Source organism: Pistacia vera, unplaced genomic scaffold (assembly GCF_008641045.1).
Source record: "Pistacia vera cultivar Batoury unplaced genomic scaffold, PisVer_v2 Contig473, whole genome shotgun sequence".
Classification (NCBI taxonomy): Eukaryota; Viridiplantae; Streptophyta; class Magnoliopsida; order Sapindales; family Anacardiaceae; genus Pistacia; species Pistacia vera.
In genome coordinates, this window is record NW_022196305.1 from 42045 (window position 1) to 58601 (window position 16557).

Genomic DNA, 16557 nt, shown 5'->3' on the forward strand with positions numbered 1-16557 from the left:
TGCCGTCAGTAAAGAAAAGAGTAAAGGCAAGGGAAAGGCCAAGGCCAAACCCAATCATAAGCCCAAAAGATAGGATGCTCTTAAGTCGAAGAGTGGCATTAGGAAGGGAAGGAAAGTAATTTGCTTCTATTGTGGCAAGCCTGGCCACTGAAGATAGCACTACAACGCTTTCCTCGCCAATAAGAAGAAGTTAGAGGCTTCGACTTCAAGTATGTTCATGATTGAGATTAACTTCTCTCCTTCAACATCTTGGGTCATTGACACAGGATGTCATACTCACATTTGCACTGATATGTAGGGACTAAGGCACAGTAGATTGCTCACTAAGGGAGAAATGGACCTACGAGTTGGAAATTGAGCACATATGGCTGCATTAGCTGTAGGAACTTACTGTTTATCTTTGCCTTCTGGCTTGTTGTTGGAACTTCATAACTATTATTACGTACCTTCTATTTCCAGAAATATTATTTCAGTATCCGCTTTGGATAATATAGGGTATCATTTTGAGATTTCTAATGGATTATTGTCCTTTAGTTTGAATGGTATTCTATTTGGAATTGCAAGGTTAGATAACGAGTTATATGTTCTTGATTTAAACAATAAGGATATTCTCAATGTTTAAACCAAGAGAGCTAAACATAGTGATCGAAACCAGACATACTTCTGGCATTGTAGATTAGGTCATGTTAACTAGACTCGCATTGCAAAACTTCAAAGGGATGGAATTTTGGACCCTTTTGACTTCCAGTCATTTGAGGTATGTGAATCATGCCTTTTAGGCAAGATGACCAAGTCTCCTTTCACATGACAAAGTGAAAGGGCTACTAAACTATTAGGCATCATCCATAGTGATGTATGTGGTCCACTAATAGTTGAAGCCAGAGGTGGATATTCATACTTCATTACATTTACTAATGATTTCAGTAGATATGGTTATGTCTACCTTATGAGACATAAATCTGAAGCCTTCGATAAATTCAAAAAATTCAGGAATGAAGTACATAATATGTTGGGCAAAAGTATTAAAGCTCTTCAATCGGATCGAGAAGGTGAATACTTAAGCTCAAGGTCTTTTGAATACCTGAAGGAATGTGTGATAGTATCACAATTCACTCCTCTATACACACCCCAACATAATAGAGTGTCTAAAAGGAGGAATAGGACCTTACTTGATATGGTTAGGTCTATGATGAGTTTTAGTGATCTACCTACATCATTTTGGGGTTATGCCCTAGAGATTATGACTCATGTACTGAATCGTGTGTCGTCAAAGTCTGCAGATAAGACTCCATACGAACTATAGAGTGGGCGAAAGCCTAACTTGTCTTATATAAGGATTTGGGGTTGTGAAGCTTATGTCAAGAAATTGACTTAGAATAAGCTAGGCCCGAATCCTGCAAATGTATATTTGTAGAGTATCCTAAGGAGACCAAAGGATACTATTTCTACCACCCAGAAGAGCGTAAAATTGTTACCGCTCATACTAGTGTCTTCCTAGAAAAGGAATTTTTTCTAAGAAGTTATAGTGGGAGAAAAGTAGAACTCGATAAAGTTCTAGTACCACAAGATACATTAGACGAAGGATGAGAAGATGTGCCACAGGAGGTGGTTGAACATCGTGAGGAGGTTACTCCATAATTTATGGATCAAAGTGAACCACCTTAGGTAGCACAGAAGCTACGTAGATCTGGGAGAGTACGTTGTGAGCCTGAGAGATACGGTTATCTTGTGACTCAACATGGTGATGTATTGGTCTACCAAGACAATGAATCCAGAACCTACGAAGACGCTATATTGGATCCAGATTTCGTTAAATGGCTAAAAGCCATGAAATCTAAGATGGACTTCATGTACCAGAACCAAGTGTGGTCTCTAGTGGATCCACCTAAAGGGGTAAAACCCATAGGGTGTAAATAGGTCTTCAAGAAGAAGTCCGACATGGATGGCAAGATGCATACATATAAGGCACGACTGGTTGCCAAAGGTTTTCAAAACAAATTCATGGTATTGACTATGAAGAAACATTTTCGCCAGTTGCCATGATTAAGTCCATCCGAATTATGCTTGCGATTGCTGCATATCATGACTATGAGATTTGGCAAATGGATGTCAAAACAGCTTTCCTGAACGAAAACCTTAAAGAGGATGTGTATATGATAGAACCCGATGGTTTCGTTCTTGATGGGCAAGCTAACAAGGTATGCAAGTTGCAGAGGTCCATTTATGGACTCAAGCAAGCTTCAAGGACTGGAACATTCGTTTCGATGAAGCCGTAAAAGAATTCAGTTTCATCAACAAAGAAGATAAGCCTTGTGTTTACAAGAAGGTGAGTGGGAGTGCAGTGACATTCCCAGTGTTATATGTCAATGACATACTTCTGATCAGGAATGATATACCGAACTTACAGTCGATAAAGACTTAGTTATCCAGGTGCTTCTCCATGAAGGACTTAGGAGAAGCAGCCTACATCCTCGGGATAAAGATCTATCGTGATAGATCGTGTAGGTTGCTTGGCCTAAGTGAGAGTACATACATTGACAAAGTATTGAAGAGATTCAGTATGGAAGAATCCAAGAAGGGGTTTCTTCCGATGTCACATGGTGTCTATCTCTCTAAGAATATGTGTTCTAAAACACCATATGAGAGAGATAGGATAACGAGGATCCCATATGCCTCGGCAATTGGATCTATCATGTATGCCATGTTGTGTACTCAAATTGATGTCTCATGTGCACTAAGCACTTGTAGTAGATATCAATCAGATTCAGGTGAGCGTCACTGGATGGCTGTCAAGAACATTCTTAAGTACCTGAAGAGGACTAAAGACATGTTCTTGGTTTATGAAGGGGAAGATGAGCTCACTGTAAGAGGATATAATGATGCTAGTTTCCAAACGGACAAAGATGATTATCGTTCGCAATTCGGGTTTGTATTTTGTCTCAATGGGGGTGCAGTGAGCTGGAAGAGCTCCAAGCAAAGCATTGTAGCAGATTCTACAATGGAGGCTAAGTATATTGTATTATCCGATGCGGCCAAGGAGGCAGTCTGGATTAAGAAGTTCATCACGGAACTTGGTGTGGTCTCCACGATTGTTGAACCAATAGATGTCTATTGTGACAACAATGGAACAATAGCTCAAGCTAAGGAGCCACTATCTCACTAGAAGTCCAGACACATACTCAGACGATTTCATCTCATCAGAGAAATGGTTGAGAAGAAAGATGTGCAGATCAATAAAGTGCATACTAATGACAATCTTGTCGATCCACTAACAAAGCCTCTGTCGCAACAGAAGCATGAACAACACTTCAGGTCGTTTGGTATTAAATACATGAATGATTGGCTATAGTGCAAGTGGGAGATTGTTAAAGTAGGTGCCCTAGAGCCAATCAATTATTGTAGAATTGATTCTTTGTAATTATGTTCATTGATCAATAATAGGCAATTTATTATATATTGTGTAAATCATATCTATATGTGTTGATGTATGTCCTTAGAATGGTAGAACCATGACAAGGGTATCAAGTGTTTCAAATCTTGGTAGTGAGAACCTTATGAGCACATATGGTGGCCATTCTAGAAATGTCCGTAGCCCCAATATTATTCTGATCAAGGGCACAGATAATACAGTAAGACTATCATAGTGTTGAACAACTCTGTTGAAAGGTAGTGATTGATCTCACTTGTCAAGGTTGTTTGCTAACAACCTGGTGCAACATATGGGTGCTTGCTAGCGTTCACTAGACTGACCCACCAGAAGATTCCATATAGATGGTAACCCTAGTGTTTATGGAATAAATCCTCTAAAGAATGGTGGTGTATGTGATCCTTAGACTTGAGATCTCCAAAGCGCCTTGTGCACCGATTGGTGTAGTTTGACACTAGCCCAACGCAGTTCTATTCAGAGCTGTCAATATGGTAGCGATTGGCTGCATCAAGGAGCGTATCAAGACTATGGTGGATCGACAGAGGATTCATCACTCTTGGGTACGGGAGAAGTTATCTCACGGCGCAATTCAGTAAATGGCAATGACACTAAAACTGTGGCTACAGTGGGATTGAGTTGTTGTTCAATCCAATTTATTATTCCGGTCATTGGCCTAGTAACTGAATACAAACATATTGAGAATAACTGAGGTTGACACTATTTCTATACCTCAGTCTTGATGAGATAATAGATGATGAAATGATTTGATTGCACGGTAACCATATCGTTGACAGGTAGCAATTTCGCTGAATCCAAATCTATCGAGTGGTCATGATGTCTTGCTAGGGGTCAATCTTGGTCTGTGTTTAATGAGACGATTAATTGAGGTTAATCGCGATACTACTGATTGCTAGTATGATGAGGAGCCTACGAGTCACACACATAGAAGATAATTTAAGAATCAGTTTCTGCAAGCGGTGTTTTCGTCTTTTAGAGCGAAAAAAGTATTTTGGTAATCTCACAGTGCAATTAAATTTACTGAGGTTGTTGCCTATATTTAATTTGATGTTAAAATTAAATAAGTGAGATTATATTTAAATATATGTACGCATATATTTAAATGAATTATTATTATTATTAAATGTTAATATATTTTATAAATATATTAATTGATTTTAATTAGAATAATAATAATTAAAATTGATATGCTAAATAAATTTATAAAGATAATTGAAACATCATCTCAGCTTTCCAGTATAAGCTATAAGCATCCAAGTATGGCAAAGAAGCACAAGAAAATAAGTCAAAGTGACAATGTTAGATAAGTCAATAAAACCATAGAAACTATTGCCATGATCAATAAACACGAAAAACAATCATAAATATAAGAGCAGCAGTAAGATTCAAGAAATCTAACCTGATTGTACCCTAAGCTTTCTGCAAGAAAAAATAGTCCCTCATCTCCAAAGTTGCGTCCTGTCCAAAAGTTCCATTGAAGGAAAGCACACTTTCGTTATAAGAAATTGATTAGCCATTAATGAAAGAAAATTAAAGCCACAAATTGATATCAGGCTGAAGCAAGAAAGTAGTGCAAAAGAAAACAAATAATCTATTTGAGATATGATATTCATCTCAAAAATTTTATATATATTGAGCACACCTGACATGTCAACACTTCTGAATGACCTGAGCTCTTTTGCAAATTCATTGAGTGTTTGCTTTGATTCTCTGAATAACTTAGCAGTGAAACCTGATAGCAAATTCGTTCCTGGAGCAACAGACCATTTAATTCCTTCTGCTGCTTCCGCAGGAGGTTTATTCTCTCCTGATGAAGGTCGTTGTGGTTTAGGCATAAGGATTTTCTCCACCAATTTCCATAGAACTGTCAGCTGAAGACATAAATTAGAACAAGCATCGAGACACATAACAAATAAATTGCCTTATGTTTATACTAGTTGGTTACCTAAATAATCAGGAGTTAGCTACATGATGATTATAATGCATGAATGCTAATAATATCACCAACAAGGGCATAGATACAAATTAATAAGTTTCACATGAAGTAATAAGCTCGAGCACAAAATATGTATTTATGGGAGTAAGTAAAACTATAAATGAAAACTTACTAAGAGCAGATATTGGATTAACCTTTACCAATAAAAAAATAACTTGGTTACATTGTTCATGGCCATATAGTTCAACTAAGAACGGTCTTACTAAAGAAAAACCTCAAAGAGAAGACTCTGATTTAAAGCTGTTGGTTGAGGCATTGCTTTGAGAAACATAGTTAAATTGAGTTTAATATTGGACCTTCTGACATTGTTAATCACCCACAAAAACCAAATAAAATAGTTTTTAAATCAAGAAATTGACCTCAATTCAACACTACACTTCCAATTGAAACTTCAATCCTATAGGCAGTTCTCCATTCCTAAATATCAACACAATTCTAGTAATGGTAAAACAACCACAATAACAACTAACAATATTTCCATACCAAAAGTACCAGCGACAAACACGACGGCAGGCACAACAAATGAGGCAATTTGTTTGACCGGAGCACTAGTCAAAGCGCTCTCACTCTGAGACTGTCTATACACTCTTCGGCCGGTAGTTGACCGTCTCGGGCCTCCCTCGGCCCCAGAGGCAACCGCTACAACCAAACGCCTAAACCTGAAACACCTTTTCCTGCCATTGAACAGCACCGTAATAGGACGGGGCGCATTGTGAGAATGATAAAAGGAGGCAGTGGTGTTTGGAAAAGGATGGGAGCGGAGAGAGGACTTGGGATTAGAATAGAGAGAGGTGGTAGAAGTCGAGCCCATGGAAGGGCGCTTAGAAAGCTGCTTCTGCAGAGAAGAGAGGAGAAGCGAAATGATAAAGCGGGTGGCGGGTTTGGGGTGGCTTGGTTTAAGGCTTCGAGTTCAACTAAACCAACGTTCTCGAACTCCCTTTTAGCTTGATCTGCTTCATCCGCCCTTCCGTTTTACCCCAATCTAAAATTTTTATTTTATAAAAGTGAAATATATTTTTAAAAGAGACAACTTCCCTTAGTACCCCTGTGTTTTCGTAAAAATATGCGCGTGTCAAGTTTGGGACCTTTCAACATAGAGGACCCCTGTATTATCTAAAAATATGCACAAACCATCCTTTTTACTAACACCATAAATAGGACACTAATGTTGTAGGGGTATTTTGGTAATCTCCTTTTTAAAAAAAGGTAAATTTCATTAAAAAAAACAGAAACTATACAAAAACTAGGGGCATTATCCTAGAAGAGGTCTAAAGAAGACCAGAACATATGTGTCCATCTTTTTTGGACAAAAAGATGGGAACAAACGCCCAAATGGGAGCACATAGGCTCCAAACCAAGGAGAGAGATGGCATAGGTGTCCTAACGGAACTCGCAGGCTCAAACCAAACAGAAAAGAGAAAATGGGCATAGGCGCCCGACATGAGCGCACAGGCTTAGAACAAACAACACCAATTAGTCGGATGGGCTCCAAATGGCTCTAAGTTGAGGATGGATGGCATACTTGGATGCTAGGTTAGAAGCCTGATCTCAGACTATGGAAAGAATCTCATCGGTGATCACATGCGAGGTCTTGCTCTTATGACTAAACACACAATTATTCCTTTCACACCAAATGAAGTAAATTGTGGCAATAAAGACTAATCAAGCAAGGAGATGTCTGAAGTCATCCTTGCGTCTATGATACAGAACCGTCCACTAAAGTAAAGCTATCTAGGAGAAAAGAGGCCAGGCTGGGAGGTTTTGGAAGAAACCTCTCCCTAGACTAACGCTAAGAAAGCACAGTTGAAGAATAAATGCTCATGTGTCTCGATCCTAGAGCCGCAAAGGACATAGTTAGCAAAATCAATGAGGTCGTGGGACTAAAGGCGATCCATGGTATGAAGTCCCTAAGTGGCCAACCAAAGGATAAATGAGTGCTTGGGGATATTCCTTGGAAACCATAAGAGATGGTGTAAAGAGTTCACCTCTCGCTTGGCTCAGAGTAGTTTCCAAGTTGAATCAACAGAGAACTTGCCGGAAGGGTGTCCTTTCAAAATAATGTAGTTGTTGATCTCGAATCTTGGAGCCTGAGTGATGGAATCCCAAATTCGCTAAAGAGCTGGATTTCAAATAGGAAGGGTCCAAATGCTATCAATAATGATATCAAAAACTCTAGCATCCCAAGGGAGCCCTGTGGAGGATAAGATTCGAAAAGAGAAAATATCACATAATTGATCGCGCTGTTAGAGTAGGTGCCCTAGAGCCAATCAATTATTGTAAAATTGACTATTTGTAATAATATTTGTTTATCAGTAAAAGGCATATTCTTTTATATCGTGTAAATTATAGTTATATGTAATTATATATGTCCTTAAGATGGTAGAACTGTGATGAGGGTATCAAATGTTTCAAATCTTGATAGTGAGAACCCTATGATCACATATGATGGCCATTCTAGAAATGTTCATAGCCCTAGTATTATTCTGACCTATAACAACTTCTTTCTATTATCAAAATCATTAAATATATTAATGAAAAGACAAGTATACTTATCAAAATAGTTGGGCCCAAAAATTTTTCTTTACTTAATATATACATTCTTTACAAAGTACAATATCATTTGTACAAGAAGACTCTCAAAACAGTGGATATTGCAGTCAAGTCTCCCCGCTTGCCGACGTCCATCCGACCAAGTCCTCACCTATGACCTATAAAAACATAGAAAACAACGGGGTGAGCACAAAGATGCTCAGTAAGTAAATCTTTTATTCCATAGTCCCCGTGTATTACTCTTCAATTCTTTTCTTACTCTACTTCTAGCTCTCACTATTCTTTTCTTTCTTTCTATTCTCATCACCCATGGAGAATCTCATAATAACATGCATGGATGGGATGCATATGCACTAATCATAACAATGCATTTCTCTCTTTTCTTTTCTTTCTATTCTTTTCTCATGTTTTCTTATTCTTTCTTATTCTTCGCCGATCGGTCTTGGTTGATGCATGGATTCGGAACCCTTAGTCATGTGAGTGTACTCTCTCTCGTGTATAGCCCTCACCCACATGTATTTTCACGGCTATACGAATTCTTTTTCTCATTCTCATTCCGCTCTCTCATGGCGGATACCGCTCTCTCATGGCGGTTACATGTGGTTAATTTCTACACTCACGGGCTCCCCATCACACAACCTATTCTCTTTTCTCTTCTTTAGCACTTCTCTAGTGCTAACTCTTTCTTTCTCTTATTCTAAGAGAATTAGTTCTTTTCTTTATCTCTATTCTTAGAGTGTTTCTTTCTCATTTCTCATATTTCTTTCTTAGGTGATTATTCAAATAAACATATGCATATGGATGGCTCATGCCTAGAATCTTTCTTATATGCATTCATGAAATGCAAATATGCTATGTTGCATAAAGTAAGGTTCTCTACTTCTACTCATGCTTCTTTTAGGCATTTCATCAAACAATATGTGTGCATACATAAACTCTACTCTTACTATAATTCTACTTCTTTCTTAACCATCCAAAATTGGAGTTCAACTCCTTTAATTCATCACACATCCTGCAAAGAAAATACACTTCAAATATTCCTCTCAAAATTCTTTCAATTCTATCCATACTTCTACCAACTTTTATCAACACAATCCACCATTTTCATGGTGGAATTCTCTTCATAAACAACAATAAACTCATTCATAAATCCATCAATACATGACAAACATAAAAATTCAATCAATTAAATCATATAGAAATCTCTACACATCATTCAATCATGCAAATCACACTTAGGTGGATTTACTTACCTTAAACTCAAGTAGAATCCACTTAAGCTCTCCACTCTTGATGGCTTGATACTTTCTCTTAAACCTTAAACACAAACTCAATAAGGATCCTACTCTTACACCAATAAAATTCACATCTAGAGTAAGGATTCTTACCTTTAAGTGCTTAGGATCAACTTGTATCAACTTCTAGTCAAAAACCCTCCAAAAATCCTTGAAAAGTTGAATGAAAATTTGAGAGAATTGAAGGATGAAAGAGGCGGTGGAAAGAAAGAAATGAGAAGGTTTTCTAAAACTAAACCTTTAATATCTCATTTTTCTCCCTTCTTTCCCATCTTACCCTTACTCTTTCTTAGGAATTCCATCTTTGTCCTTTAATTCTTTGCAAATGCACCCCCAAATAAACTATTCTCCATGCAATTTCCTTGCATTTCAATCCCCACTTTTTCTGCTAATTAGGGGTAAAATGGTCATTGTGCCCCAAAGGAAGAATTCTCTAAAAACTCAAGGAAATTTTCAGTCGAGTCTTTGCCGCAGCGAAGCTATTTCTTCGCCCCGACGAAAACTTACAGCAGCTACACCGTGGGTTGTAGCACCTCTTCGCAGCGGCGAAGCTTCTTCTTCGCCCCGGCGAAGACTGTAACATCAAAATTTCGCCAAGTCTTTACAATTTTCAGGGCAACCACTCAACCAAACCAAATAATTAACAACATACAAACTCAAATGAGGGTAAATCAATAAACATTCAAGCCATTCATCAAGTCTTAACTACGTACCTCAAGTGGGGCGTTACATGACCAAGGACACAGATTATACGATTAGGTTGTCATAGTGTTGAACGACTTTGTCGAAAGACAGTAACTGATCTCACTTGTCAAGGTTGTTTGCCGACAACTTAGTAGAACACATGGGTACTTGCTGTAGGCAAGTTCACTAGACAGACCCACCAGAGGATTCCATATGAATAGTAACCCCAATGTCTATGGAATGAATCCTCTAACAAATGGTGGTGCATGTGATCCTTAGACTTGAGATTACCGGAGGGCCTTATGCACCGATTGGTGTGGTTTGATACTAGCCCAACGTAGTTCTATTCAAAGCTATCTATATGGTAGTGATTGGCTACATTGAGGAGTGTATCAAGACTATGGTGGATTGACAAAGTATTCATCACTCTCGGGTATGGGAGAAGTTATCACACGACGTAATTCAGTAAATGACAATGATACCAAATATGTGGTCACAGTGGGATTGAGTTGTTACTCAATCCAATTTATTATTCCGGTCATTGGTCTAGTAACTGAATACAAAGATATCGAGAATAATTGAGGTTGACACTATTTTTGTACCTCAGCCTCAATGAGATAACATATGATGAAATAATTTGATTGCACAGTAACCATATCATTGATAGATAGTTATTTTGCTGAATCCGAATCTATCGGGTGGCCATGATGCCTTGCTAGGGGTCAATCTTGGTCTATGAGTAGTGAGACAATTAATTCATGTTAATCGCGATACTATTCACTATCGATATGATAAGGCGCCCACAGGTAACACACTTAGAAGATAATTTAAGAATCAGTTTGTGAAATGGGTTTTTTCATCTTTTAGGACGAAATGGTATTTTGGTAATCTTACAGTGCAATTAAATTTGTTGAGGTTGTTGCTCGTATTTAATTTTAATATTAAAATTAAAATTAGTGAGATTATATTTAAATATGTGTTCGCATATATTTAAATGAATTATTATAAATTAAATATTAATATATATATTAATTGATTTTAATTATAGATAATAATTATGTAAAATTAAAATACCATGAAAGGGTGTTTGGTTACATGGATGGATTAATATGTGAATCCATAGCTATTCCCAATGGGATTAGGGTTTTAATTAAGTGGCACTATATAAGTGAAAATAACAACAAACATAAGATTATTCAATAAAAATACAACCGTAGCCACCTACCTCTCTCCCTCTCACGTTCTTCTTCATTGAGTGGAGAAGAAAAATTATTTCTTCTTGATACTTGAAGCCATCAAGTGGATCTAGCAAATCATTTTTTGGTTCTACGGATTATTTTCGTGTGGACAACATGAATGCAATTCTACTTTGAATCGAGAGCGAGATCAAATCAGAGACATTTGAAGGAGCCTCCAAACATACATAAATATTCTAATCCTTGAATGGATTTGTTTTTATATAGATTTGTTCGTTTACACTGGTTTCGTTTTAACATGTAAAGACATTATAATCGTTGCCCGGATTTTTGGGTTTAGAGTAATGACATATTCGATTTTGAAATTATTATTTTATTGTGTTTTTCTGCTGCGCGAATATGATCTACTTATACGTGCGGCGACCAAAAATCTTGCCATAAAAAGGTATCCTATCCATCCCTTATACATGTGATAAAAAGACCTCTGCACCACTCCCGGTTGAAGAGGATCTTCCTCCAAGACTAAGAAGCCTTGGAGGGAACACGAACATGCCAGAAGGAATGGCCTCTCAAAATAACAGAATGAACCCAAGAAGACCAGATCATGGTCAATTGACAACTCCTCCTCAACAACTTTCTTCATCAACCTCAATGATATATCGTGAAATAATTGGTCAATATCACAAGTACTTCAACTTCCTCAATAACACCTTTAAGTTTCCACAAGAACCGCTATCATGTCGCATCTGTTTGTCCATTACCAACCCAAATGCCAAAGGAAATATTTTCTCGTTCTCATTCTTGCATGTCAACATAAACAACTGACCCATGTGCTTTCCTTTCAAATGTGCGGCATCAATCACAATGATAAGTCTTATGTATCGTAATCCTCTGATAGCAGCCCCAAGTGCCATGAAGAACATTTGAAACCGGTTACCCCATCGACAATAATACCAATCACCGTCCCGAGATTAGTTCACTCAAGCATATGATAATATGAAGGTAGTTTGGCAAGAGAATTCTCATGTGTTCCTCTCAGACAATTCAATGCCTACTCTTTTGCTCACCACACTTTGTTGTAGGGTATACTTAACTTCAATTCTTCGAGCACATCATCTTATATATACCGTGGTTCCTTCTGACCTTATCAAACTTAGGCAGTACATATAACCTAACTATTCTAGTAGAACCATTGCTATGATTAGTGAGTAGTTGATCTCTAGCATAAATATGCTGGCTTTTGCTCTTTCTAATCTCAAAAATATTGGTCAATTTCATCCTAAGTGCAACCACACGCCATTTACAATTATTTTGCAAACGGCCTCAAAACGGTTACTAGACCTTGTGACCTTATACTCAAATTTTTGTCGTAATTCAAATCGGTTCAATCCGTCTCTTATCTCATGTTTCTAATTGTAAACCATTCCAACCCAAATACCCTCATTGTTGTGGTAGAAGTGGCATCTAATGATAAGGCACTTGATGACGGAATGGGCACCCCAGGTGTATTACCACTATAAAGCCCTGTAACCATGGGTGTTGGTCTTGAACCAGATTGCGTAGGTCAAACAAAAGGATGTCAGGCATGTCAGTGCGACCATTGGAGACAGAGTAATGTTAGTTGGATCACCCATAGGGACTGTTTGAATCGGTGTTGTGATTTCAACTCCTCTATCATTATGCATATCTTACATCCCCGTTTTCAAATCATCCAACCCTGGAGCATTATCATACTCATACAGATAGAGATCACCTACATAACCATGTTCCACATGCTCTGTCTCCTCAAACCGATCAATAACTTCATTACCGACTCCTTCATTCATTATTGGGTTACCTTGGTTATTATAAATGTGATTGCTACTGGAAATTGAGAAAAAGGGTACATCAGTCATTGTAACATGCAACGAAAGGTATTTGGTGGGCTCTTCCAATTTCATGTCAGTGAAAAATGCAAACTCTTTGTCATCATTGATTTCAAGGGGCTCATCATATCTATGAGTGGCGTACTTCATGATCAGCTTCAACGTATATCAACTGTTGTCGATAAATAATTCTTCATGTAACAACTTGAGTAGGCCTTCATGGTTCAAATGTGAAGGTATTTGGCACTCCCACCATCCTTCACACTTTGCAAGAATTCGAGTTATGTCTCTCATTTCTCAGAAAAAAAAGAAAAAAAAAGAAATACAAAACACTTAGATTAGATTTCCTAAAATTTTAGACCATGTCAAGTACTGGCCGAAATCGGCCGAATTCCAAGGTTTTGGAATCATTTTGCTAGAATTCATTAAGTGTAATGAATCAAATTTCGACCAACACCAACTATCAGGTTGATTCGGCTGAGTTTAGCTATAAATCCTTTTGTCCAACTAGCCTGTAAGGAAATATGGGATTTACCCAAGGAAATATAAAACAAAATTTTAATCTCAATGCTTATAAACCTAAGATTAGGGTTATGATTATATGTATCTAATTAATAAATTCATACAAGGTTTAATGAACTTACTATCGTTGGAGGCTCCTTCACTTTAATTTATTCTTCCACAAATCAATCCAGGTGTAGGCAGTGGCGAACCCAGGATTTTTGTTGAGGGGGGCCTCCACGTTTCCGTCATTGTTTGTTAACCAACTAGTGAAAACTTAAAAAAAACCACCAAATCTTAAACAAAGAAAATAATATAATATCAAAAAGCTGAAATGAAATGGTGTAATAACACAATATTTTCATCCTTAAATAAATCTATGAGAAGCAAAATCTTGAGCAAATATGTTAAAAATCACATCCAACTCACAAGAAAACACAAGAAAATTTTGATGTGGAAAAACCTCTTAAATGTGAAGAGAGCAAAAAACCACGAGAATCTAATAATCCACTTAAATCCAATATAATCAAAAGAGTTCACAACAATCACAATCCACCAAAAATATTCCATACAAATTTGGAGTCCAATCACAACTCTAACACAAGTAAAATACATAAATGTTTACAAAGAAATAAATTAAAATCACCAGAGAAGCAGTCAAACTTTAAGCTATATAACTCCAAATCCGACTATTAAAATCAAAACTCAACCACCAAGATTAAAAATTTAACAAAACTTTGCCTCATTTGCTCATTAGCCAAACATACTACAAAAAATATACTTAAATAAAAAAAATTAGAATTTAGAGCAATATTACCAAACGAAAAGGAGGTAAAAAAACAACAAACGTTTGCCTCATTTTCTCATCAATCTAACCGACTAAAAACACCTTAATAAATTAAAATAAAAAAACCGTAGTATTCAGAGCAAAATACAAAACAAAAAGACTGTAAAAAAAGTGAACAAAACTTAGCATCATTTTCTCATCAACCTAACAGACTAAAAACAACTTAATAAAAAAAAATAAAAACCGTAGAATTCAAAGAAAATTACGAAAGATAAAGACAGTAAAAAGAAAATAATGAACAAAGCTTTGTCTCATTTTCTCATCAAGGAAATACACAACAAAAGTCAAACAAAAAATAACTAAGAATTCAAAGCACAAAAATAAAATAAAATAACCTAACACATTAAAAGAAAAAAAGTAGAAAAATCAACCTCATTTTCTCGTTAACCAAACATGCAAGAAACAGTTGAAAAGAGTGAATACCTTAGAATTCAGAGGTTGAAGTTGAAGAGAAGAGCGAGCATGAGTTTGTGTTCAGAGGTTAAGTCTTGTATAGTTGCACAAAATTGACAATTATTGGTTTTGAAAGAATGATCATTCTTTCAATTATTTGTATGAGTTTTTGCCTTTTTTTTATTTCAGAAAATTGGTAAAGGTCACTTGTAGAAGTGGTTTTTGATTAATTTTACTCTGTATGAGTTATAAAGTTTACTCTTGATGAATTTTAGGAGAACTTTACGATAATATGTAAAACTTCAGGAGAATTATTGTCGAAGCTGAATGTTTTTACTAAATTTCAAAGGACATCATTGCTAGGAATGAGTACTTAAATTGTTCCTGCAAAAGCTTCTAAGTTAGGAGGAAGAGATGGTGTATTGCAGAGGCATTTTTGCATCATTAAAGTTGGGGTGGTTTTTGTTGCATAATATTTGGTAGTGAAAAATGACAATGCCCTCTGTTCTTGGATTGTTCACACTCATTATTTGGTTATCCCATAAAATGAAAAATAAAATTTTTTAAATTTTTATTTACTTATTTGAGGGTAGGCTCGGGTCCGCCCCTGGGTGTAGGATTACACGAACTTGTCCACATAAAGACGCCAAAGGATCAAAAAGGAAAAATCAATTGCTAGATTGATTTTAGAATTATGAAAATCAGTTTTTCTTTCAAGGTTAGGGTTTAATATAAAATAATTTTAAACCTTTTCCCTTAATGAATAGCACTAGGTGGTAACCCTATATTAAGTGGGTAATTTATACTCACTTAATTACTCTATAAAATTATGAAAAGGACCCTTATGATAAAATTACCAAAAGGTCCCTTTCACTAAAAACCCCTAAATCATCTCTCTCAACTCAATTTATTAAAGAGATCAAAACTGTTTTTACTGATTCTAGACGTGATATCTAAGGTTGCGTTTGGTACACTTTTTATACTCTATTTTATTCTACTATCCTATCCAATCCAGTGAAAAATGTGTTTTTTTTAATATTTTGACCATTCAATTCAAAGTCCAATCATATTCTATTTAACTCGAAACATTTAACAATTACCTTTTATAATAAAAGTTTATAAATTAACAAAAAAGCCCCCACCCACACAAGCCACTATCACTCGCCAACAGACACTGCCGGAATGACACACGACCGGTTGGTTCTAGTCGGTCATGCATCGATCTTGCCTTTTTTGACTAGAACCACTGTGGATCTAGCCAAAAATGGTCAGATCGATGCCGTCATTGACGACTAGATTCTGGATGTAGATCTGACCTTTTCTGGCTAGATCCACGATGAATCTGGTAAAAAAAGGCAAGATCGGCGCATGATTGGCAGATCCAGCCAGCCGTGTGCCATTTTGGCAACTCACTGCCACCATCTGACGGTGGTGGCTGGCTTCCGACAGTCGATTGGTTGAGTGGAGGTGTTTTTGTTAATTCATAAACTTTTATTGTGGGGGGTGTTTAGCTAAATTAACAAATGTAGGGGGTTAAAAAATAATCTAAATATTTTCAGAAAATGTTCTCCAATAATGTACCAAACACATTCTCAGAATCATATCCTAAAATATATTCAGAATAGGATTTTAGCAATTCTATTACAAAAAGTGTACCAAATGTAGCCTAAAATTTTGAAAATAAGACAATTCACTCGATAAACCCTTGGAATTCAACATTCTTTTATGTGTGACTGGTAGGTTTTCAATCATGTTCGCAGCAAATAGAATCGTGATTTATTTATA

At 36.6% G+C, this 16557-nt stretch overlaps 1 protein-coding gene across 1 annotated transcript; it reads right to left on the reverse strand.

Moving 5' to 3' along the window:
- Positions 1-4670: 4670 nt before the first annotated feature.
- Positions 4671-6394, reverse strand: LOC116146133. Its single transcript, XM_031431540.1, has 4 exons — positions 5925-6394; positions 5088-5309; positions 4845-4903; positions 4671-4688 (listed from the first exon to the last, which is right to left on the reverse strand). Exons 1-4 carry the CDS (start codon positions 6250-6252, stop codon positions 4671-4673), a joined length of 627 nt encoding a protein of 208 aa, XP_031287400.1. The 5' UTR covers positions 6253-6394.
- Between the last annotated feature and the right edge of the window lie 10163 nt (positions 6395-16557).

Bases quoted from the DNA above. Each gene is read 5' to 3' on its own strand.
- LOC116146133 (XM_031431540.1), bottom strand. From the start codon at position 6,252: ATGGGCTCGACTTCTACCACCTCTCTCTATTCTAATCCCAAGTCCTCT. The intron at 5,310-5,924 runs GTATGGAAATAT...TTCAGCTGACAG, and splicing joins GTTTGTCGCTGGTACTTTTG to TTCTATGGAAATTGGTGGAG. The intron at 4,904-5,087 runs GTGTGCTCAATA...ACTTTTGGACAG, and splicing joins CAGAAGTGTTGACATGTCAG to GACGCAACTTTGGAGATGAG.